Source organism: Mobula hypostoma, chromosome 3 (assembly GCF_963921235.1).
Source record: "Mobula hypostoma chromosome 3, sMobHyp1.1, whole genome shotgun sequence".
Classification (NCBI taxonomy): domain Eukaryota; kingdom Metazoa; phylum Chordata; class Chondrichthyes; order Myliobatiformes; family Myliobatidae; genus Mobula; species Mobula hypostoma.
Window position 1 is genome coordinate 10,506,184 of NC_086099.1, and position 25,135 is coordinate 10,531,318.

The 25,135-nt window shown below is 43.8% G+C and overlaps 1 protein-coding gene across 6 annotated transcripts in view; it reads left to right on the plus strand.

The window, feature by feature from the left end:
• The window catches only part of rab27b (RAB27B, member RAS oncogene family), a 196,042-nt gene that overhangs the window by 158,678 nt on the left and 12,229 nt on the right, over positions 1–25,135 (plus strand). For all 6 annotated transcript variants that reach the window (XM_063042637.1, XM_063042635.1, XM_063042634.1 and 3 more), the window contains exons 3-5: positions 1,587–1,672; positions 9,888–9,991; positions 18,568–18,691. In XM_063042637.1, coding sequence (XP_062898707.1) covers positions 1,587–1,672; positions 9,888–9,991; positions 18,568–18,691 — 314 coding nt within the window. The remainder of the gene's footprint in view (positions 1–1,586; positions 1,673–9,887; positions 9,992–18,567; positions 18,692–25,135) is intronic.

Sequence of the window (25,135 nt, forward strand, 5' to 3'; positions counted from 1 at the left end):
AGTTGAAAAGGAGAAGAAAGGTGTCCAGAGCTGTACAAATAATTTCTTGCAGTCTCAAAATCAGCTCCCAGAACCACCATTGAGGATTGGAGGGAGGCGAATGTTGTCCCCTTGTTCAAAAAAGGTAGTAGGGATAGTGTGGGTAGTTATAGACCAGTGAGCCTTATGTCTGTGGTGGGAAAGCAATCTCTTCCTTCGCCTCGTGGAGTAGCCGGGGGAATATTCCGTCAGGCCCTGGGGACTTATCCATCCTAATGTTTTTTAACAACTCCAACACCTCCTCTCCCTTAATATCAACATGCTCCAGAACATCAGCCTCATTCATATTGTCCTCACCTTCATCAAGTTCCTTCTCATTGGTGAATACCGAAGAGAAGTATTCATTGAGGACTTCACTCACTTCCACAGCCTCCAGGCACATCTTCCCACCTTTATCTTTAATCGGTCCTACCTGCACTCCTGTCATCCTTTTGTTCTTCACATAATTGAAGAATGCCTTGGAGTTTTCCTTTACCCTACTCGCCAAGGCCTTCTCATGCCCCCTTCTTGCTCTCCTCAGCCCCTTTCTTGCTACCCTATATTCCTCAATAGACCCATCTGATCCTTGCTTCCTAAACTTTATGTATGCTGCCTTCTATCACTTGACTGGATTTTCCACCTCACTTGTCACCCATGGTTCCTTCACACTACCATTCTTTATCTTCCTCACCGGGACAAATTTATCCCTAACATCCAGCAAGAGATCCCTAAACATTGACCACATGTCCATAGTACATTTCCCTGCAAAAACATCATCCCAATTCACACCCGCAAGGTCTAGCCTTATAGCCTCATAGTTTGCCCTTCCCCAATTAAAAATTTTCCTATCCTCTCTGATAGTATCCTTTCTCATGATAATGTTAAAGGATTATCCTTCCCTCCTACCTTTTTTATTTTGGCTTTTAGCCCCTTCCTTTTCAGTCCTGTTGAAGGGTTTTAGCCCAAAATGCCGACTATTTATACATTTCCATAGATGGATGGTGGGGTGGAGGTATTTCTCTACAAAAGAAAGTGTAAGGCACTCCGTCCCTCTGTTAGCCTGCAGGTCACCCGTGGGCTAGGTGTAGCACCTGCTTATCCCCCCGATCAGCGTCACTTGAAGCCATGGGAGCAGGTGGTGGATGGTCGTATGAGCAGCTGGTGCTTATCACAAGTCCTGGTTATGCAACCACTGATGCCAGGCAGACAATCTCCGAAGAGTATTGACAGTGGCTGAGGTCACCTGTCTTGTAAAGACACTGTCCAGACGCAAGCAGTGGCAAACCACATCTGTAGAAAAAATTTCCAAAAACAGTCATGGTCACGGAAAGAGGATGATCACCCACATTATATGACACGGCTCATAATGATGGTGTTGACAGATGCTGCCTAACCTGCTGAGTTCCTCTATTTGTATGTGATGCTCTGGATTTCCAGCATCTGCAGAATCTCTTGTGTTTAATAATTGTAGGCTGATGTGAATAATTGTTTATTTCAATAGTTGTCTGCAACAAGCCATCTTTGACCTGCCAAATTAAAACCACTGAAAGATTTTATTTACGTTTTAGATACATCACGTGGGAGGCTCAAATGGCAAAACAGGAAACCCGTTTAGAATCCATCTCCAGCTGTGGGATACAGCTGGGCAGGAAAGGTAATGTTTCTGATAACTATTTTGGAGTTACCTTATATTCTGTACAATGATTGATTTAATTTTCTCAAACAATGACAGAGGCCATTAGACAAAGATATAACAATGTCTCATTATGTTAACCGGAGGTCTGGACTGTTCAAAGTTCAAAGTACATTTATTATCAAAGTATGTATACATGATACAACCTTGGGATTCATACTGAGAATGCAATTTGTGGAGTCCTTAAAAGGGTGTCCATAGATTGTGGAATCAGTTCAGTGTTGAGGTGAGTGAAGTTAGCCACATCAATTCAGGAGCCTGATGGTGGAGTGGTAGGAACTGACCTGGTAGTGTGGGTCCTGAGGCTCTTCTACCTCCTTCCTGATGGCAGCAGTAAGAAAAGAGCATCGCCTGGGCTGCTGGGATCCTTGATGATGGATGCTGCTTTCTTGTAGATTTGTAGTTTGCAGACGTCTTGAAAGTTGGTGGTGATTTGATAGTGTACAGGGTTGTCAAGGGTTACAAGGGGATGCTTATAGGATGCAGAGCTGGGCTGGGAAGTAGCAGTTGTAATTCAATCCATGAAAACCTGGAAGGTCAAAATTGAAGGCAGAAATCAGGGTTAATGGCAGAATTCTTAGCAGTGGGGAGGAGATCCCTCAAAGTTGCAGTGCAAGTTGATAGGGTTGTTAAGAAGGCATATGGTGTCTTGGCCTTCCTTAGTTGAAGGGTTTAGATCAAGAACCAGAGTAATGTTTATTTATTTATTTATTTAGAGATACATTGCGAAACAGGCCTCTCCGGCCCACCGAGCTGCATCATCCTGCAATCAATTTAACCCTAGCCTAATCACAATGATCAATTAACATACTAACAGGTGCATCTTTGGACAGTAGGAGGAAATCGGAGCACTCAAGGGAAACCTACACGCACATGGGAAGAACATACAAAGTTTCTTACAGAGGATGCCAGGATTGAACTCTGAATTCTAAAGCACTGAGCTGTAATAGCGTCTTGCTAACCACTACACTACCACAGCATCCTAATGATGCCTGGATTAGAAAGCATGTCTCATGAGGATAGGCTGAGTGATCTAGGTCTTTTCTCTTTGGAGGAAAGGAGGATTGGTTGAAGTGTACGAGATGATAAGAGTCATAGACCGAGTGGACAGTAGGAGGCTTTTTCTGCAAGACAGAAAGGCATAACTTTAAAAGAAAGTATAGCAGCAATGTTTGTACATAGTTTATCTTCTTTTGCACATTGGTTGATTGGCAGTCTTTGTTTATGTGTAGATTTTCACAGATTCTATTGTATTTCCTTTTTTTATTGTGAATGCCTACAAAAATGAATCTCATGGTAGTATATTTAGTTTAGTAATAAATGTAGTTTGAACTTTGAATGTTGGTGTACAAAACAAGCTTTTCATTGTGACAAGAGTAAACCAACCTTGTTTCATTTCTGATGAAGGACTGTTCATAAGATATAGGAGCAGAAACTGGCCATTTGGTCTATTGGGTCTGCTCTGCCATTTTATCATGGCTGATTTACTATTTATTTCCACGCATTTCTCCTGCCTTCTCCCCATAACCTTTAATACCTTTACTAATCAAGCAATTCTCAACCTCTGCTTTAAATATACTTAATTACTTGGCCTCCGCAGTTGCCTGTTGCAATGAATTCCACATATTCACTACCCTCTGGCTAAAGAAATTTCTCCTCATCTCTGTTCTAACATATTATGATTACAGCCTGTTATGAGATCTTTTTCTTTAATATCCGTAATAAAATCTGGTTCATTACACAACACCCAGGCCGGATTTGCCATTCAGTGGATGGCTCAGCCACAAGCTGCTCTAAAAATCTATGTTGTAGGCATTTTACAAATTGCCTCTCTTGGGATCCAGCACCAGCCTGATTGTCCCAATTTACCTGCATATTGAAATTCCCCTATGACTGTCATAATATTGCTCCTTTTTACATGCCTTTCTATCTCCTGTTGTAATTTGTATCCCAAATCCTGGCTACTATTTAGAGGCCTGTATACAATTTCCATTGGGGTCCATTTATTCTTTCAGTTTCTTAACTCTATCTACTGGATTCTACATCTTACTATCTATGTCACCTCTTTCTAAGGATTTAATTTCATTTTTTTACAACAGAGCTACTCCACCCCCTCTGCCCACCCCCCTGTCCTTTCAATACAATGTGTATACTTGGATGTCAAGCTCCCAACCATGGTCTCCCTTCAGCCATGACTCAGCAATGCCCATCAAGTCATACCTACCAATCTCTAACTACACTGCAAGATGATCTATCTTATTCCATATATTACATACATTAAAATACAACACCTTCATCACCCTTTTTGATTTTGCCCCCATGTTACACTTCAACTCATCCCACTGACTGCAATTTTGCCCCATTATTTGACTGTCTTCTTCACAGTTTCACTATTCAGTGTATCTACTTGTAAACCAACTACCTCATCTTCAGCCATATCATTGCGGTTCTCATCCCCCTGCCAAATTAGTTTAAACCCTCCCCAATGGCTCTAGCCGACCTGCCCACAAAGATATTGGTCCCCCTCAGGTTCAAGTGCAACCTATCCTTTTTGTACAGGTTGTACCTACCCGCGAAGAGATCCCAATCATCCAGAAATCTGAAACCCCACTCCCTGCATCAGTTCCTCGGCCACGCACTCATCTGCCAAATCATCCCAGTCTTGCCCTCAATGATGTGTGGCACATGCAGCAAACCAGAGATTACTACCCTGGAGGTCCTACTTTCAGCTTTCTATCCAACTCCCTATATTCTCTCTTCAGGACCTCATCCCTTTTCCTAGATGTGTCGTTGGTACCAGTATGTACCATGACCTCTGGCTGTTCACCCTCCCCCTTTAGAATGCTGTGGACTCATTCCGAGACATCCCTGAACCTGGCACCTGGGAGCCAAAATGCCATCTGGGTGTCTTTATCACGTCCACACAATCTCCTGTCAGCTGCCCTAACTATGGAATTCCCTATCTCTACTGCACTCCTCTTTCACCACCCGCCTCCCCCAAATTCCCTTCAGAGGTACTCCTCCCACATTATTTCAGTTTCTCCTACAGATGGTGCCTGACCAGCTGTGCGTTTCTACAGTTTGCTTCTGTGTTTCTTCCTGAATTGCAACATTTGGAAAATCCTGTTTTTGTACAAATGTGTTTCATTGGTCTCAGAGTGAGATAATGACCAAACAACAGGATGTCCTGTGACGAGAATACACATAAAATTAAGATGTTTGCTGGCCTGGGCTAGCATCAATGGCATCAGCAGTTGGTCTGCCACCTGCCCTCAGGGGAAGGAGAGATAAGGAACAATGGAGCAGTGTCTGGAGATGTGTAATGAAGGGATGTGGGAGAGAGAGCTGTCTGGAGCGGCTCCCCCCCCCCCTTTGAACCCTGAACTGTTTGAAGTGATGGACAGGCGATACCCCAGCAGGGGGATAAAAAGGGACAGGTTCGCTAAGACAGACACACACACGCCACCCGAGGTAACGAGACCCTGGAAGCGGTGCGCCTCTCACGAGTGGGTGAGAAGTATCAGACAACGACCAGGGTGGAAAGGTACGATCAGCAGGAACGCGGTGTGTGTCCGCCCTTGCCTGGGTGCCGGGTTCACTGCAGAGGATCGACCGCATCTGGAAGAGGGGTCACAGTCGGTGACCTCAGGTGACATCACCAAGGACCCGCCCAAAAGCTGTTTGTGAGCCATCTCGCCGGACAGTGAGTGAAGCTGTGCTGAATGATCAGTTGTTCCTGTTCTATCTCTCTCTTCCCCCACGTTGTCCATCGCCATGGCAACGATTACTGCGAACTGAACTGGACTGAACTTTGAGTCATTTTGAAATTTGGTCATTTACCCCTAGACAACGATAGAGCTTGATTGATGCTGTTATCTTAATTCTGTGCACATGTGTGTTTATCATCGCTGAACTGTTGCATTTATTATCCTTTCGATTACTGTGTTGCTTGTTTCTTTAATAAAACTTGCTTAGTTCTAGTACTCCAGACTCCAACTGAGTGATCCATTTCTGCTGGTTTGGCAACCCAGTTACGGGGTACGTAACAGTCCCCTTCAAGCTCCTATGGTTCTGCTATTCACTGCTGACAAGCCAATCAAGAAATGTTTTGTTCTGAGCACATTAACCATGAGTTCTGAATGATTAAATGACTTAAACTGAAACCTAAACACATATTCAACAGGGTCTTCCTTCTTAGTCTTGTAGTATAACTGAAGGCCTGTTATAATTTGTAACTGTATTTCTTCATGATGAACAGAATTCTAGTTTCTCCTCTTCATGTGTTACTGAACTCAGATTAGAATCAAAGTCAAAGTTAATTATTATTGAAGTACCTATATTTCACTGTATACCACCCTGAAATTCACTTTCTTCCAGGTATTTACAGGAGTTACTACCCTTCAACCATTGGACGTCTCAGCCAAAGTGGGTAACTTCACTCACCTCCACCCAGAGCTGATTCCACACCTATGGACTCACTTTCAAGGACTCTACAACTCATGTTATTTGTTTAGCTATTTATTTAGTATAGTCAAGCAACACACATCAAAGTTGCTGGTGAACAGCAGCATCGCTAGGAAGAGGTACAGTCGACGATTCAGGCTGAGACCCTTCGTCAGGACTAACTGAAGGAAGAGCTAGTAAGAGATTTGAAAGTGGGAGGGGGAGATCCGAAATGATAAGAGAAGACAGGAGGGGGAGGGATGGAGCCAAGAGCTGGACAGGTGATTGGCAAAAGGGATATGAGAGGATCATGGGACAGGAGACCTAGGGAGAAGGAAAAGGGAGAGGGGAGGAAAAACCCAGAGGATGGGCAAGGGGTATAGTCAGAGGGACAGAGGGAGAAAAAGGAGAGTGAGAGAAAGAATGTGTGTATATAAATAACGGATGGGGTACGAGGGGGAGGTGGGGCATTAGCGGAAGTTAGAGAAGTCAGTGTTCATGCCATCAGTTTGGAGGCTACCCGGATGGAATATAAGGAGTTGTTCCTCCAACCTGAGTGTGGCTTCATCTTTACAGTAGAAGAGGCCGTGGATAGACGTGTCAGAATGGGAATGGGATGTGGAATTAAAATGTGTGGCCACTGGGAGATCCTGCTTTTTCTGGCTGACAGCGTAGGTGTTCAGCAAAACGATCTCCCAGTCTGCATCGGGTCTCGCCAATATATAGAAGGCCACATCGGGAGCACCGGACACAATATATCACCCCAGCCGACTCACAGGTGAAGTGTCGCCTCACCTGGAAGGACTGTCTGGGGCCCTGAATGATGGTAAGGGAGGAAGTGTAAGGGCATGTGTAGCACTTGTTCCACTTACAAGGATAAGTGCCAGGAGGGAGATCAGTGGGGAGGGATGAGGGGGACGAATGGACAAGGGGGTCACGTAGGGAGCGATCCCTGCGGAAAGCAGAAGTGGGGGAGGGAAAGATGTGCTTAGTGGTGGGATCCCGTTGGAGGTGGCGGAAGTTACGGAGAATAATATGTTGGACACGCAGACTGGGAGATTGTTTTGCTGAACACCTACGCTCTGTCCGCCAGAGAAAGCAGGATCTCCCAGTGGCCATACATTTTAATTCCACATCCCATTCCCATTCTGACATGTCTATCCACAGCCTCCTCTTCTGTAAAGATGAAGCCACACTCAAGTTGGAGGAACAACACCTTATATTCCGTCTGGGTAGCCTCCATCCTGATGGCATGAACATTGACTTCTCTAACTTCCGCTAATACCCCACCTCCCCCTCGAACCCCATCCGTTATTTATTTATATACACACATTCTTTCTCTCACTTTCCTTTTTCTCCCTCTGTCCCTCTGACTATACCCCTTGCCCATCCTCTGGGTTTTTCCTCCCCTCCCCCTTTTCCTTCTCCCTGGGCCTCCTGTACCATGATCCTCTCATATTCTTTTTGTCAATCACCTGTCCAGCTGTTGGCTCCATCCCTCCCCCTCCTGTCTTCTCCTATCATTTTGGATCTCCCCCTCCTCTTCCCACTTTCAAATCTCTTACTAGCTCTTCCTTCAGTTAGTCCTGACGAAGGGTCGCGGCCTGAAACGTCGACTGTACCTCTTCCTAGAGATGCTGCCTGGCCTGCTGCGTTCACTAGCAACTTTGATGTGTGTTGCTTGAATTTCCAGCACCTGTAGAATTCCTCGTGTTTACGTGTTTAGTATAGTTTTTATATTGTATATATTGTCTTCTTTTGCACAGTACAAACAAGAGAAAATCTGCAGATGCTGGAAATCTGAGCAACACACTCGAAATGCTGGAGGAACTCAGCAGGCCAGGCAGCTTCTGAGGAAAAAAGTACAGTCAACGTTTTGGGCCCGATGCTGCCTGTCATGCTGAGTTCCTCCAGCATTTTGTGCCTGTTTCATTTGCAGATTGCCTGTTTGTCAGTCATTGTGTGGAACTTTTCTTTGATTAGATTAGATTAGATTACGAGGACACACAGTCCTCTTTTATTGTCATTTAGTAATGCATGCATTAAGAAATGATACAATGTTCCTCCAGAATGATGTCACAGAAAACAAGACAAACCAAGACTAAAAAACTGACAAAAACCACATAATTATAACACATAGTTACAACAGTGCAAAGCAATACTGTAATTTGATAAAGAACAGACCATGGGCACGGTAAATAAAAGTCTCAAAGTCTCTCAAAAGTCCCATCATCTCACGCAGATGGTAGAAGGGAGAAACTCTCCCTGCCATGAATCTCCAGCGTCGCAAACTTGCTGATGCAGCACCCTGGAAGCACCCAACCACAGCCGATTCTTGAATCCGTCGGAAAACTTCGAGCCTCTGACCAGCCCTCCGACACCGAGCACCACCTCTGCCGGCCCCGGCAACAGGCAATAGACAAAGCCGAGTATTTGGGGCCTTCCCCTCTGGAGATTCTCGATCGCACAGTAGCAGCGGCAGCGAAGCGGGCATTTCAGAAGTTTCTCCAGATGTTCCTCTGTGCTTCTCACGTGTCTCCGTCAAATCAGGATTGTGTACGGTACCTACTTAACAAATACCAATACCATTTTGGAGCGGCCGTGCGTGCTGCGTCGCGTCGCCTTCTTCTCCTCCCCGCCCCTATTCTATTGTATTCCATTATTCTACTGTGAATGCCTGCATGAAAATAAATCTCAATAAGAAAACAAGTTTGGTAGCATACCTATACTTTGATAAGAAATTAACTTAGAAGTTTAGAAATAAAGAAATGTAACAAAAGATATTTCTTTCTTTATTTAGAGATACAGCACAGAATAGACTCTTCCAGCCCTTTGAGCTGCATCACTCAGCAACCCCCAGTAACCCATTTAACCTTAACCCAATCACAGGACAACTTACAATGACAAACTAACCTACCCAGTATGTCTTTGGACTGTGGATGGAAACCAGAGCACCCAGGGAAAATCCACACATTCCACAGGGAGGACATACCGAGACTCCTAACAGAGGACACTGGAATTGAACTCAGAACTCTGACACCCCGAGATGTAATAGCGTTGTGCTAACCACTATGCTACCATGGTGTCCAATTATATATAATTTATATATTTATGTAAAACTATGCATGAGACTGACAAACAATTAACGTGCAAAAGTCAAACTGTGTAAATCAAAAAAAATGTAAATAAATAATAGTGAGAACGTGAGTTGTAGAGTCCTTGAAAGTGACATAGGGTGTGGAATCAGTTCAGTGTTGAGGGAAGTTATCCATGCTAATTCAGGAGCCTGTTGTTCGAAGGGTAATAACTGTTCCTGAACCAAAATCAGGTTAATTATCACTGACATGAATCGTGAATTTAGTTGTTCTACATAAATCAAAAAGTAAATGAATAGTGCTAACTAAAAGAATAAAAAAGTAATGTTGATGGGTTCATGGACCATTCAGAAATGGTGAACGGGAGGAAGCTGTTCCTAAATAATAAATCATTAGATGTGAATCATCCAAATTTTTCTGGGACCCCTTTATCTTAATTCCAGGAAAGCATTTGTTACTGTAGGGAGGAGCTGATTCTTAAAACAGAGTTTTGTATAACTTTAAATAGCTTACTTGCAAGGTTGAAACTCCATAATGAGGCATTCTTCCATGGTTGACTATAGTGATAGATGTAACTGTCGTTACATAACTTAGGTGTGTGTTTTTGAATTGGTATGACATCTGTTTTGTTCCGGTAGGTTTCGAAGCCTTACCACAGCCTTCTTCAGAGATGCCATGGGATTTTTACTGGTCTTTGACCTAACAAGTCAGCAGAGTTTCATGAATGTGCGGAACTGGATAAGTAAGTTACAGAACTCAAATTTTTCCAAGTTAAGTTATTTTTTTGTCCTGAAAAACATTCTCGTTTTCACTGTGTACCGTACCAGCAGTTATGGTCGAAATGACAATAAAAAGTGACTTGGCTTGACTTTTTCAAAGAGTGGAGTGTTTTGAAAACTCAAATAATCTGTCCCTCTACATTGAGAAATGTAAGAATTCTGAGAAATTGTAAGAGTGCATGCTTCAGGAGTTTGGAATTTTCTATCAATGTACTTTTGGAAACTTCATAACTTCATTATTTAAACACCACTTGTTAATCCGTACTCACAAACTGGTGTGCAGATGGCCACTGCGTGGAATGTATAGCTTGTCATCCCAAGGGACAGACACCCATCAAAATTAATTTAAGCAACAGTAATGAAGAATGGCCTACTCCTGCACCTATTTTCTATGTTTTCTATGTTTCTATATCATAATACTGAAGAATAAGTAATCAACAAGGCCAGATGATATTCACTTGGGACGTCCCTTTAGAACAGAGATGAGGAGGAATTTCTTTAGCCAGATAGTGGTGAATCTGTGGAATTCATTGACAAGGACAGCTGTGGAGTTCAAGTCACTGGGTGTATTTAAGGCAGTGGTTGATAGGTTCTTGGTTAGTAAGAGCGCCGATGGTTGCAATGAGAAGACAGGAGAATAGTGTTTTGAGGGACATGGTAGCGTGGTTCAGCACCATCAACCCAGGTTCAATTCCCACCGCTGCCTGTAAGGAATTTGTACATTCTCCCCATAACCGCATAGGTTTCCTCTAGGTACTCCTGTTTCCTCCCACAGTCCAAAGACGTACTGGTTGGTAGGTTCATTGGTTATTGTAAATTGCCCATGATTAGGCTAATTTAAATTGGGGGATTGCTGGGAGACACATTTCGAAGGGCTGGAAGGGCCTACTCCACTCTGCAGCTCAATAAATAAATAAATAATAAAGTAAATCACCATGTTTGAATAGCAGAGCAGTCTCGATGGGTCAAATGGTCTAATTCTGCTCCTATGTCTTACTGTCTTTAAATAGGTTAGTGGAAATCATGCAGATGTCCTAACCATAAGCTTCCCAAGTTTTAAAGTGATGTGTTGATACGGTGTTTGTGATATGTTTGAGCTGATTTGACTACTTGTTACAGAGCCTTTTTGTCTGCTGCAGTGCAGCTTCCATACCATAAAGGGGTGCTTGTTAGAAAGCTCTCTACTGCATATCTGTAGAATGACCTGAGCATAGATGTGCATAGCCCAGCTCTCTGCAGCCTCCTCAGAAAGTGGAGGCATTCAATCATTCATTCTGTCATGAGGATATTATTAGACTGATAACAGGGATGGAAGAAGTGCATTACTTTCCTTTGATTAAACAGAGGTAACATGGCTTCGTCAAATGTATGTCTTTCCTGATGAGCATGTTGAATTCTTTGAAGAGGGAGCTATGAAAGGAGACAGCAAAGCAAATTTGTATAAACACATGATGTTGGATGCTGCAGATGCTGGAGATCTGGAGCAACACACACAAAATATTGGAGGAACTCTGCAAGCCTTTGTTGAGACCATTGCATAGTTTGCATGAAGCCCATCATAAAAGACAAGACTGGAATGAGATGAAGGGAGTTAAATACCACTACAATGAAACACGAATGGGCTGGAACGTTCATACTCATGAGCGTGATTGCCAAACCCATTCCACAGCCTGCCTACGGGGACATGGAAACCCCATAGTAGACTCTGGGGTCATGACAAAAGCTAATGTTGATACTCATGAAATTGAAGCAAATTAGGAAACTGATTGGTTGTCTGATGACAGAGGTCACAGTTTAACTGGTTCAAAGTTCAAAGTAAATGTTATTATCAAAGTACATATATGCCACCATATACAACCCTGAGATTTATTTTCTTGTGGGCATACTCAACAAATTATAGAACAATAACAGGATCAGGTTCCTCCAGCATTTTGTGTGTGTTGCTTGGATTTCCAGCATCTGCAGATTTTCTCTTGTTTATGATGAAGACGTCACCATTTTTAAGAAAAGACTATAATGAGCAGTTTTAAAGTATGTACAATCATTCAAAGTGCATGCAGTCCTTAACAATGCCCATTATAAAAATGGGAATATCGTCAATCATGTGAAAGAATCCTGTCTTAACGCAAGCTAATGAAGCAAAGTTCATTGGTAATTATAAATGTTGTACATTTAACATTTCAGTAATATTTGAGTAATCTTGTTATCTTGTTGAATAAGCATTTTTATTCATTAAAATATTCATATGAATTGCATATGGCATCATGCTACCACGTGGCATGTGCACACCTCACTTAAAGTAAACACAAAGTTAGACCTGCATTTCGGACTCCCACCTCTTCCTTTGAATCAGTTTGAAGATACAATAATCACAAGAGATTCTGCAGATGCTGGAAATCCAGAGTAACACACACAAGAACCTCAGGGGGTCAGGCAGCATCGAGGGAGAGGAGAAAACAGTTAATGTTTCAGTCCGTGAACCCTCATCACGAGTAGTGTTTGCTGGATAGTTTCAAGGTTTGCTTTCTCTGAGTTCCTACCTTCCAGGTTGAAACTCACCCCATGTCAGCCAGTCATTTTTGCAGCTTTATAGTAATGGAAAAATTCCACAGAGTTGTCACAGCCTGGTGTAGAATCTCGGTCCATCACAGGCAAAGCCCTCCCTACTATTGAGCACCTCTACAAGGAGCAGTGCCACAAGAAAGCAGCAGCATTTATCAGGGACCCATACCATCCAAGCCATGCTCTTTCCTCACTGCTTCCATCAGGCCAGAGATAAGGGAGCCTTAGGTTATTACAGGAAAAATTCTATCATGGATAAAGCTTTGGTTGATCGGCAAGAAGCAAAGAGTGGGGATAAAGGGAGCATTTTCTGGCTAACAGCCGATGACTAGTGGTGCTCCACAGGGCTCTGATTCTTTTTATGTTATATGTCAATAATTTGCATGTTGGAATTGATGTCTTTGTTGGAAACTTTGCAGATGGTATGAAGGTAGATGGAAGGGCAGTTAGGTTTGAAGAAGTAGGGGGGCTACAGAAGGACTTAGACAGATTAGGAGAATGGGTAAAGAAACGGCAGATGGAATACAGTGTCAGAAAGTGTATGGTTATGCAGTTTGGTAGAAGAAATGAAATGGCTGACTAAAGTACAAAAACAGAGGTGCAAAGGGGCTTCGGAGTCCTTATGCAGGATTCCCTAAAGGTTAATTGTAAGTTGAGTGTGTGGTGAGGAAGGCAAATGCAATATTAATTTCAAGGGGACTAGAATATAAAAGCAAGGACATAATGTTGAGACTTTATAAAGCACTGGTGAGGCCTCACTTGGAGTATTGTGAGCAGGTTTGGGCCTCTTGCCTTAGAAAGGATGTGCTGACATGGGAGAGGGTTGAAAGGAGGTTCATGAAAATGATTTCAGGATTGAATGATTTGTCATATGAAAGGCATTGATAGCTCTGGATCTGCATTCACTAAAATTCAGAAGAATGGGGAGTCACCTCATTGAAATCTATCGAATGCTGAAAGGTCATGATAGAGTAGATGTGAAGAGGATGTTTCCTACGGTGAGAATCTAAGACCAGAGGACACAGTCTCAGAATAGAGGGGCATCTTTTCAGAATAGAGATGAGGAGGAATTTCTTTAGCCAGAGTGTGGTTTATCTGTGGAATTCTTTGCCACAGACCAATTGGAAGCCAAGTCTTTATGTATACTTAAGGCAGAGATTGATAGATTCTTGATTGGTCAGGGCATGAAGGGATATGGGGAGAAGGCAGGAGACTGGGCCTGAGCGGAAAATAGATCAGCCATGATGAAGTGGCGGAGCAGACTCGATGGGCCAAATGGCCTAATTCTGCTCCTATATCTTATTGGCTTATACCTGAACCACCAGATTCAGAAATGGTTATTACCCTACAATCATCAGGTTGCTGAACCAGTGTGGATAATTTCACGCACCTCTACTCTGAACTGATTCCACAACCTGTGGACTCACTTTCATGGACCCTACAACTCATGTTCTCAGTATTATTTATTTACTTATTTGTATTTGCACAGTTACTCTTTTGCACATTCATTGTCAGTCTTTGTGTGTAGTTTTTCATTAATTCTATTGTATTTCTTTACTGTGAATGGCTACAACATAAGGAATATCAAGATAGTATATGATGACATATATGCACTTTGATAATAAAAATTTACTTTGAACTCATGGAAATCTCGGACCATGGGTGAGCCTGAAGGCACTCACTCAACGATTCAGGAACAGCTTCTTCCCCTCCGCCATCCGATTCCTAAATGGACATTGAAGCTTTGGACACTAACTCACTTTTTTTAATATACAGTGTTTCTGTTTGTACACATTTTTAAATAATTTATTCAATATATGTAATTGATTTACTTGTTTATTAATTATGTTTTATTTTATTTATGTTATTTTTTCACTGTGCTGGGTTATGTATTGCATTGAACTGCTGCTACGAAGTTGACAAATTTCACATCACATGCCGGTGATAATAAACCTGATTCTGATTCTGACTACATACGTCCTGTGTACTGCAGACAAAGCCAGAGAAATAGCTGACATAGTATTTTTTATTTAGTCTTTGGAATGCTGGTAAGCCTGTCAAGGCAGTGGTTAGAACCAGCATGAAATCTCCTCAAGGGCATTGAGTCAGCTGTGTAAAACTGAAGTTAGATGCAAAGCCAGATCAGGTGGGGCAGTATCCTCCTCTGAAGCTGCTAATCAAGCCAGATAATCCTTTTACAACTGTACAAACAAAATAACAAAATGTCTCCATTCCAGGTCTAAGAACAGGCCATGCTTGAGAGAGATTGAGAAGACAAGTTCTGAGGCATCTTTAGAAAGATTGGGGAAGGTCGCGTTCAAAGGTCGGAACGACAATTTGGGCTGAAGGGCCTGTACTGTGCTGTAAGGTTCTTTCGTGGAGTGAAGGAAGATGACAGGCGACTTGATAGAGGTGTACAAGATGATAGATCTAGTGGATAGACAATCCCTTTTCCCAGGTGGAAATGGCTGATACGAGAGAGCATAATTTTAAGGATACTATAGTGGGAGGGTGCCTGAAGTAAGTTTTCTTTTCAAAGAGAGTGGTGGATGTATCGAATACCCTGACAGGGGTGGTGGTAGAGGCAGATACATTAGGGAAATTAAAGAAACTCTTAGGTAGGCACATGGAGGGTTATGTGGAAGGGATGGATTAAAATGATCTTGCTCAAAAGTTGTCAAAACTATGTGGGCCAAAGGGCTTGTACTGTGCTGTAATGTTCTAATGTTCAAATTGAGAGCCGCGACACAGAAAAAAAGATGAGGCCGAGATCAAATTGGCCCTAATCACATTGAATAGTGAGGCAGACATGATGGGTCGAATGGTCTACTCCTGTCCCACAATATGATCGAAGTGATCACAATATGATCGAGTTCACTTTAAAATTTGAGAAGGAGAAACTAAATTCCAACGTGTCAGTATTTCAGTGGAACAAAGGAAATTACAACTGCATGAGAGGGAAACTGGCCAAAGTTGACTGGAAAGGGACACTAGCAGGAAGGACAGCAATGGCTGAAGTTTCTGCGAAAAATGAGGGAAGTGCAAGACAGATATATTCCAAATAAAAAGAAATTCACGAATGAGAGAAAGACACTACCATAGCTGACAAGTGAAGTCAGAGCCAAAGTAGAAGCAAAAGAGAGGGCATACAAGGAAGCCAAAGCTAGTGGGAAGATAGAGGACTGGGAAGCTTTTAAAACTTGCAGAAGGAAACTAAGAAGGTCATTAGGAAGGAAAAGATAAATTATGAAAAGAAGCCAGTGACTAATGTCAAAGAAGATACTAAAAGCTTTTTTAAGTATATAAAGTGTAAAAGAGAGTTGAGGGTAGATATAGGACCAACAGAAAATGACGCTGGAGATATTGTAATGAGAGACGTAGACATGGCAGAGGAACTGAATGCATATTTTTCTCAGTCTTCACAGTGGAAGACATCTGCAATATACCAGACATTCTAGAGTGTCAGGGAAGTGAACATTGTGACTGAGAAGGTGCTCAGGAAGCTTAATTGTCTGAGGGTGGAGAAATCTCCTGGACCTGATGGAATACACCCTTGGGTTCTGAAGGAAGTAGCTAGAGAGATTGCGGAGGTTTTAACAATAATCTTTAAAGAATCAATGGATTCTGTCATTGTACCAGATGACTGGAAAATTGCAAATGTTACTCTGCTATTTAAGAAGGGTGGGAGGCAGCAGAAGGAATACTAGAGATCTGTTAGCCTGACATCAGTAGTTGGGAAGTTGTTGGAATCAATTGTTAGGGATGAGATTACGGAGTACCTGGAGGCACATGACAAGATAGACCAAAGCCAACATGGTTTCCTGAAAGGAAAATCCTGCCTGAGTAATGCAGTTCTTTGAGAAAACTACAAGCAGGGTAGACAAAGGAAATGCAGTAGATTTTCAGAAGTCCTTTGACAAGGTGCCATACATGAGGCTGCTTAAGAGCCCATGGAATTACAGGGAAGTTACTAGTATGGGTGGAGCATTGGCTGGTTGGCAGAAAACGAAGAGTGGGAATAAAAGGATCCTATTCTGGCTGGCTGCTAGTTACCAGTGGAGTTCCACAAGGGTCAGTGTTGGAACTGCTGCTCTTTATGACGTATGTCAATGACTTGGATTATGGGATTAATGGATTTGTGGCTAAATTTGCCGATGATACAAAAATAGGTGGAGGAGCGTGTAGTGTTGAGGAAACAGAAAGCCTGCAGAGAGACATAGATATCTTAGGGGAATGGGCAAAGAAGTTGCAAATGAAATATAATGTTGGAAAGTGTATGGTCATGCACTTTGGTGGAAGAGATAAACGGGCAGACTATTATTTAGATGGGGAGAGAATTCAAAATGCAGAGATGCAAAGGGACTTTGGAGTCCTTGTGCAGGATACCCTAAAGGTTAACCCCCAGGTTGAGTCAGTGGTGAAGAATATAATTGCAATGTTGGCATTCATTTCATATAAGAGCAGGGATGTGATGTTGAGGCTCTATAAGGCACTCTTGAGACCACACTTAGAGTATTGTGTGCAGTTTTGGGCTCCTTATTTTAGAAAGGTATACTGACATAGTAGAGTGTTTAGAGAAGATTCATGAGAATAATTCCAGGAATGAGAGGGTTACCGTATGAGGAACGTCTGGCAGCTCTTGGGCTGTGTTCCCTGCAATTCAGGAGAATGAGGGGAAGTGTCATAGAAACATTCCAAACTTTAAAAGGTCTGAACAGATTAAATATGGCAAAGTTATTTCCCATGGTAGGGGAATCCAGGACAAGAGGCCACAACTTCACGATTGAAGGACACCCATTTAGAACAGAGATGAGGAGAAATTACTTTAGTCAGAGGGTAGTAAATCTGTGGAACTTGTTGCCACGAGCAGCTGTGGAGGCCAAGTCATTTGGTGTATTTAAGGCAGAGATAGATAGGTTCTTGATTAGCCAGGGCATGAAAAGGGTATGGGGAGAAGGCGGGGGAGTGGGGAGGGAAGAATTGGATCAGCCCATGATTGAATGGCAGAGCAGACTCAATGGGCTGAATGGTCTACTTCTGCTCCTATACCTTACGGTCTTTGTTTTCTTATTATTTTGTATTCTTATGTTTTTATGTTGTAAAGCACTTTCCACCTAATTGTTATTAAACTGCAAGTTCCAGAAATTTTACCCTATGGTGGAAAGCAAACGCACTGATGCACATCAGTGAGGCTGCAAAAGATACTGGAAATCTGAAGCAACACACACAAATTGCTGGAGGGGTTCGGCAGGTCAGGCAGCATCTACAGAGGGAAATGGACACTCGACACTTGTACTGTTTCTAGTACACCCGATGCCGTCCCCTCTACATGGGCGAGGCCCGACATAGATTGGGGACCGCTTGGTCGAACACCTTTGCTCCGTCCACCAAACACAAGATTTCTCAGTGACCAACTATTTTAATTCCCGTCCCCATTTCCACTCTGACATGCTGTATAGTGCCATCATGGGGTTATGGTCAGGCTGGAGGAGCAACAAATATTCTGTCTGAGTAGCCTCCAACCTGCACATCAACGTCTCCAACTTCTGATAATTTAACTTCCCCCCCTTCTCAATTCCCCACTCTGTGTCAACCCCCTCCCCTTACCTTTTCCCTTCTCCCCGGCCTATCAGCTGTTTCTGGTGCCCCTCTTCCTTTCCTTTCTCCCATGGTCCACTCCCCACTCGCAGTAGATTCCTTCCTCTCCCACCCAGCTGGATTCACCTATCACCTTCTAGCTATTCTCCTTCTCCTCCCCCCCGCCACCTTTACATTCTGGCATCTTCCCCCTTCCTTTCCAGTCCTGAAGAAGGTCTGAAACATCGACTGAAACCTGCTGAGTTCCTCCGGCAATTTGCGTGGGTTGCTTTTTAAACTTGCCGTTCTCAGCCTCCCGGTTCAAAGCAGCTCAGACTCTTCACTGCCACCTCCAGGTTGCTTGAGTTACTGACATTTTTAATGCTCCCTTTTTATTCAGGTCAGCTCCAAGCAAATGCATACTGTGAGAATCCTGATGTGGTGCTAATTGGGAACAAAGCAGATTTATCTGATCAGAGGGAGGTAGAGGAGAAACAAGCGAAAGAGCTAGCGGAAAAATACGGGTGAGTATTTGCTCACTGGAGCTTTTTATTTTGATATTCACTCTCTGGGGGTTCAGGCAGGATGAGATTCAAGTGACCATTTAATTTTAAGACAAAAAGACCTAGCAGCAGAATTAGGCTATTTGGCCCATCGAATATGCACCACCATTCCATCATGGCTGATTTATTATCTCTCTCAACCCCATTCTCCTGCTTTCTCCCCCTAACCTTTGACACCCTGACTCATCAAGAATCTATCAACCTCTGCTTTAAATATACCCAGTTACTTGGCCTCCACAGCAGTCTATGGCACTCTCTGACTAAAGAAATTCCTCCTTGTCTCTGTTCTAAATGGATGTCCCTCTCTTCTGAGGCTGTGTCCTTTGGTCCCAGACTGGCCCACCATCGGAAACATCCTCTCCACCTCCAGTCTATCTAGGCCTTTCAATATTTGATAGGTTTCAATGAGATTCAGATTCAGATTTATTTATCCCATGTGCATCAAAAGGTACGGTGAAAGGAGTGGTTCGTGTTTATAACCATCCAGGAGTGTGCTGGGGGAACCAGTTAGTGTCGCCACATAGTCATTGGATTGGTTTTTACTTATCCAGCTCCACCATTTTATTTATTGATTTATTGAGATACAGCACAGAATTGACCCATCGAGCCACACCACCCAGCAATCCCCTGATTAAATCCTAGACTAATCACGGGACAATTTACGATGACCAATTAGCCTACCAACCCAGTACATCTTTGGATTGTGGGAGGAAACCGGAGCACCCAGAGGAAACCCGGGGAGAATGTTCAAACTCCTGACAGGCAGTGCAGGGAATTGAACCTTGGTCACCTATGGTGTAAAGCATCATGCTAACTACTATGCTACCGAGCCAGCCCATTTTCCACAGTAACTTTAAGGACATGGACCCCCAGATCCCTCAGTTCCTCCACTCTGCTAAGACTCCTACAATTAACCCTATGTTCTGCCTTCAGGTTCGATATTCCAAAGTGAATTACTTCAAACTTTCCCAGATTGAACACTGCCAGTTCTCAGCCCTGCTCTGCATCCTGTCAATGTCCTGTTGTAACCCTACAATGACCTCCTGCACTACCCACAATGCCACAAGCCTTTGTGTCATCTGTAAACTTACTAACCCACCCTTCCACTTACTCATTCAATTGCAAAGAGCAGGGGTCCCAAAACTGACCCTTGCAGAACACCACCGATTATCGACCTCAAGGCAGAATATTCTCCATCTGCAGCCAAACTCTGGGTTCTGTGGCAAGCCAATTTTGTGTCCATACATCCCTGGATACCATTTTTTTAAATTTTCTGAATGAGCCTACCATGAGGAGCTGTATAAAATGCTTCACTAAAATCCATATACACCACATCCACTGCTCTCCCTTCATCAACTTGTTCTGTCGCATCCTTAAAAAATTCAATCACACTCATGAGGCATGACCTGCTCCTCACAAAGCAATGCTGACTATCCGTAATCAAATTATGCTTCCCCAAATGCTCATACATCCTGTCTCCAGGAATCCTCTCCAAGTGAGGTAGAGTCGACCAAATGAGTGGTCCCTGGAAAATGCAGAGTGTGGAGAAAGGGGAGTGGAAAGATACTGAATGTAAAATGACAGGGACAGGGGAAGGTGCAGAATGTAGAATGACAGGGACAGGGTAGATACAGAATGCAGAGTGAGGAGAAAGGGGACGGGGAAGATACAGGATGCAGAATGACAGGGACAGGGTAGATACAGAATGCAGAGTGAGGAGAAAGGGGACGGGGAAGATACAGGATGCAGAATGACAGGGACAGGGTAGATACAGAATGCAGAGTGAGGAGAAAGGGGACGGGGAAGATACAGGATGCAGAATGACAGGGACAGGGTAGATACAGAATGCAGAGTGAGGAGAAAGGGGACGGGGAAGATACAGGATGCAGAATGACAGGGACAGGGTAGATACAGAATGCAGAGTGAGGAGAAAGGGGACGGGGAAGATACAGAATGTAAAATGACAGGGATGGGGAAGATACAGAATGCTGAATGACAGGGATAGGGTAGAAACAGAATGCAGAGTGAGGAAAAGGGGGACGGGGAAGGAAGATACAGAATGTAGAACAAGGAGGAGTGCGGAAGATGCAGAATGTGGAATGACAGGGACAGAGTTGAGAATGCAGAATCGGGGGAGAGGAGGAGATGTAGAATGTAGAATGAGGGGCAGAGGGGAGATGTATAACGTAGAGCAAGGAGGAGAGAGGGAGGGGAAGATGCAAAATGTAGAGTGAGGAGAGGGGAAGACGTAGAATGTGAGGGAGAGTGGAAAGGGGGAAGATGTAGAATGTAGACTGAGGAGGAGAGGTGGTGGGCGGAGGTGAAAATGCAGAAGGAGGAGGAGAGGGAGAGTGGGGAAGCAGCAGAATGCAGAAGGAAGAGAAGAGGGGGAGATGTGGAATGCAGTATGAAGAGGAGAGAGGGGAGATGTGGAATGCAGTACGAAGAGGAGAGAGGGGAGATGTGGAATGCAGATTGAGGAGGAGAAGGGGAGATGTAGAATGCAGTACGAAGAGGAGAGAGGGGAGATGTGGAATGCAGATTGAGGAGGAGAAGGGGAGATGTAGAATGCAGTACGAAGAGGAGAGAGGGGAGATGTGGAATGCAGTACGAAGAGGAGAGAGGGGAGATGTGGAATGCAGATTGAGGAGGAGAAGGGGAGATGTAGAATGCAGTACCAAGAGGAGGGAGGGGAGATGTGGAATGCAGATTGAGGAGGAGAAGGGGAGATGTAGAATGCAGTACGAAGAGGAGAGAGGGGAGATGTGGAATGCAGATTGAGGAGGAGAAGGGGAGATGTAGAATGCAGTACGAAGAGGAGAGAGGGGAGATGTGGAATGCAGTACGAAGAGGAGAGAGGGGAGATGTGGAATGCAGATTGAGGAGGAGAAGGGGAGATGTAGAATGCAGTACCAAGAGGAGGGAGGGGAGATGTGGAATGCAGATTGAGGAGGAGAAGGGGAGATGTAGAATGCAGTACGAAGAGGAGAGAGGGGAGATGTGGAATGCAGTACGAAGAGGAGAGAGGGGAGATATAGAATGCAGATTGAGGAGGAGAAAGGGAGATGTAGAATGCAGAAGGCATTGGAGAAGAAATGGGGACTGGTGTAAATGCAGAATGCAGAGCGAGGAGGATGGGGGATGTGGAGAGGTGTAAATGCAGAATGTAGAACCAGGGTGAGGGGAAGATCTAAAATGCAGAGTGAGGAGGAGGGGGAGTGGTGTAAATACAGAATGTTGTATGAGGGGGAGATGTAGCATGCAGAGCGAGGAGGAGGGGGCGTGGGGAGAGGTATAAATGCGGAATGTGGAATGAGGGTGAGGGGAAGATCTAAAATGCAGAGTGAGGAGGAGGGGGAGTGGTATAAATACAGAATGTAGTATGAGGGGGAGATGTAGCATGCAGAGCGAGGAGGAGGGGGCGTGGGGAGAGGTATAAATGCGGAATGTGGAATGAGGGTGAGGGGAAGATCTAAAATGCAGAGTGAGGAGGAGGGGGGAGTGGTGTAAATACAGAATGTAGAATGAGGGGGAGATGTAGAATGCAGAGCGAGGAGGAGGGGGCGTGGGGAGAGGTGTAAATGCGGAATGTGGAATGAGGGTGAGGGGAAGATCTAAAATGCAGAGTGAGGAGGAGGGGGGAGTGGTGTAAATACAGAATGTAGAATGAGGGGGAGATGTAGCATGCAGAGCGAGGAGGAGGGGGCATGGGGAGAGGTGTAAATGCAGATTGTAGAATGAGGGGCAGGGTGACACATGGCTGATTGTGGGACTGTACTGGGAAATAAGAAGGATAATAGCTTGAATATGGAACCTGGTGGGATGGAGCTCTATTTATGTCCCATCCCATGGAAGAAGTCAGCAGGAATTAGAAGAACTGAGCCTAGGATCTCCATCCACTGTGGTCGAGAAGTCACACTTCACACTTCAGTTTATTGATAAGGTGTACATCAAAACGTACTGTGAAATGTGTCGTTTATGTTAACAACCAACACTCTTAAAGATGTGCTGGGGTAGCCTCAGCTTAGCTTTTGAATTGCAATGTAGATATGTCTATCACATTTTCTGCTGAGAATAATCATCAAGAGAGGTGTATTGATGAAGAGGATTTTGAAGATAAGACAGGGTAATATCGATCTCAGGATGGACGACAAGTTCAAGGTCATTGTCATTCAACATGTGTAGAGCTAACCGAATCAATATCCCTCTGTAACCAGGGTGCAAACACAGTACATATTTGATATACAGCATATAAAGTAGTAACAGATAATAAAATCTATAATGATATTAGTGTTACACATTAATGAATGAGCCTTTCAGTGGAACAGTGTAAATACTGATTCCATTATTAATGTTATTACAATGAGAGCTTTCGGTCATATTGTAAAGAGGATACACAGTACGATGCAAAAGTCTTAGGTGCATGTAAAAACATTCTGTAAAGTGAAGGTGCTTTCAAAAACAATGAAATATAATGTTTTTAAATATCAAAAAAAATTACCATAAAGAGCAGTAAACAGTAAAAAAGAACTAAATCAAACCATTATGTGGTGTGACCACCCTTTGCCTTTCGAATTGCATCAAATTTCTTAGGTACACTGACGAGAGGTTTCTTGAGAAAATTGACTGAAAGGTTGTTCCAAGAATGTTGGAGAACTTGCTACAGTTCTACAGACTTTGGCAGTCTTGCTTCCATCTCTACAGGTGATCCCAGACAGCCTTGACGATGTTAAGATCAGAGCTCTGTGCTGGTCATACCATCTGAAACCACATAAAAAATCTATGGTGCCCAAGACTTCTGCAGAGTACTGTATATGCACTGGAAAAGTTGAAAAGGAAAGTATTTATTAGAGTGGTACCAGCATTGAACAGTTAATTCAGATTCAAATTTATTTATCATACCAACATGCGTTGATAGCATTAATAATCAATACACTAAGTGTATGCTAGGGGCAGCCCATAAGCGTCACTGCACATTCCCAGACATTCCACCCTGCAAAAAACTCATTTCAGGGAGGTAGCACCATCAATTTGCGGGAGACTCCGGGAACTTCCGGGAGAGGTGGGATGTCTGCAATAGAGTAGCTCCTTAGCAGCTAGTCAGCTAGTTTAAATAACGTTAGCTATGCTAATGAATGAATGACACCTGCTAAACTCACCTCAACACATCTTTTACGGTCTTAACCCACCATGGGCAATAGAAAAGTCACTGTTGCAAACAGTGCAGCGAGCAACACTGTCATTATTTTTGACCCCTATTAGGCAAGGGCACACTTTAGGGTAGTCTGGGGTGACGTACGTTTTATATTTTCTTTTTTTGGAACACTCTGCCATGGTGTTCTCTCGTTCTCTCGCGTGCTCTCTCTCTCTCTCTCATGGTCGCACGCTCTCTCTCTCTTGCTCTCGCGCTGTCTCGCTCTCGCGCTCTCTCGCTCTCTCTCAAAAAAATTGATTTCCGGGACATTGCATATAATTTACGGGCATCAGGGAGCCACTATTAATATGCAGGAGACTCCTGGAACTTCCGGGAGAGGTGGGATGTCTCCATTCCAGTGCCAACATAGCATGCCCACAAGACTCAGCAGAGCATCACAGAAGAGAGTAAGCAACAAAACAACAACAGCTAACAAAAAAAGCCTGGTAACCCCCTCCAAACTATGCACACAGGCAGTCAACACAGACAAAATGCTGGAGGAACTCAGCAGGTCAGGCAGCATCTATGGAAATGAATAAACAGTTTCAGGCTGAGACTCTCCTTCCAGACTGAAAACGAAGGGACAAGACACCAGTTTAAAAAGGTGAGGGGAGGGGAAGGAGGATGGCTGGAAGATAATAGGTGAAGCCAGGTGGGTGGGAATTGTAAAGGGCTGGTGAAGAAGGAATCTAATAGGAGAGGAGAGTGGACCATAGGAGAGAGGGAAGGAGGAGAGGTCCTCGGGGAAGTAATAGGCAGGTGAGAAGAGGTAAGAGGCCAGAGTGGGGAATAGAAGAAATAGAAGAGGAGACTGGCAGGACAAATCGATATTCATACCATCACAATGGAGTCTATTCAGGTGGAATATAAGATGGTGCTCCTCCACCCTGAGTGTGGCCTCATTTTGCACGGGAGGAGGTCATGGACCAACATGTTGGAATGGGAATGGAAATCAGAATTAAAATGTTTGGCCACCAGGAAGTTCTGCTTTTGACAGTTTTTTAAACTTCAGGACAGGACTCGGACTTGCTGACATTGGAGCTTTTACTTCCCCAGTGGACTCGCAGATATTGACAGACTTGGGGCTCTGCCCGAGTGGGCCTCAAATTCCAGATTTCCAACTCGACCCTCGTGCTTGATCCTCAGCATCAATCCGAGGACCCCACCTATCACAGAACACTAGGCCTCAAACTCCTGGCTCACCAGTGATG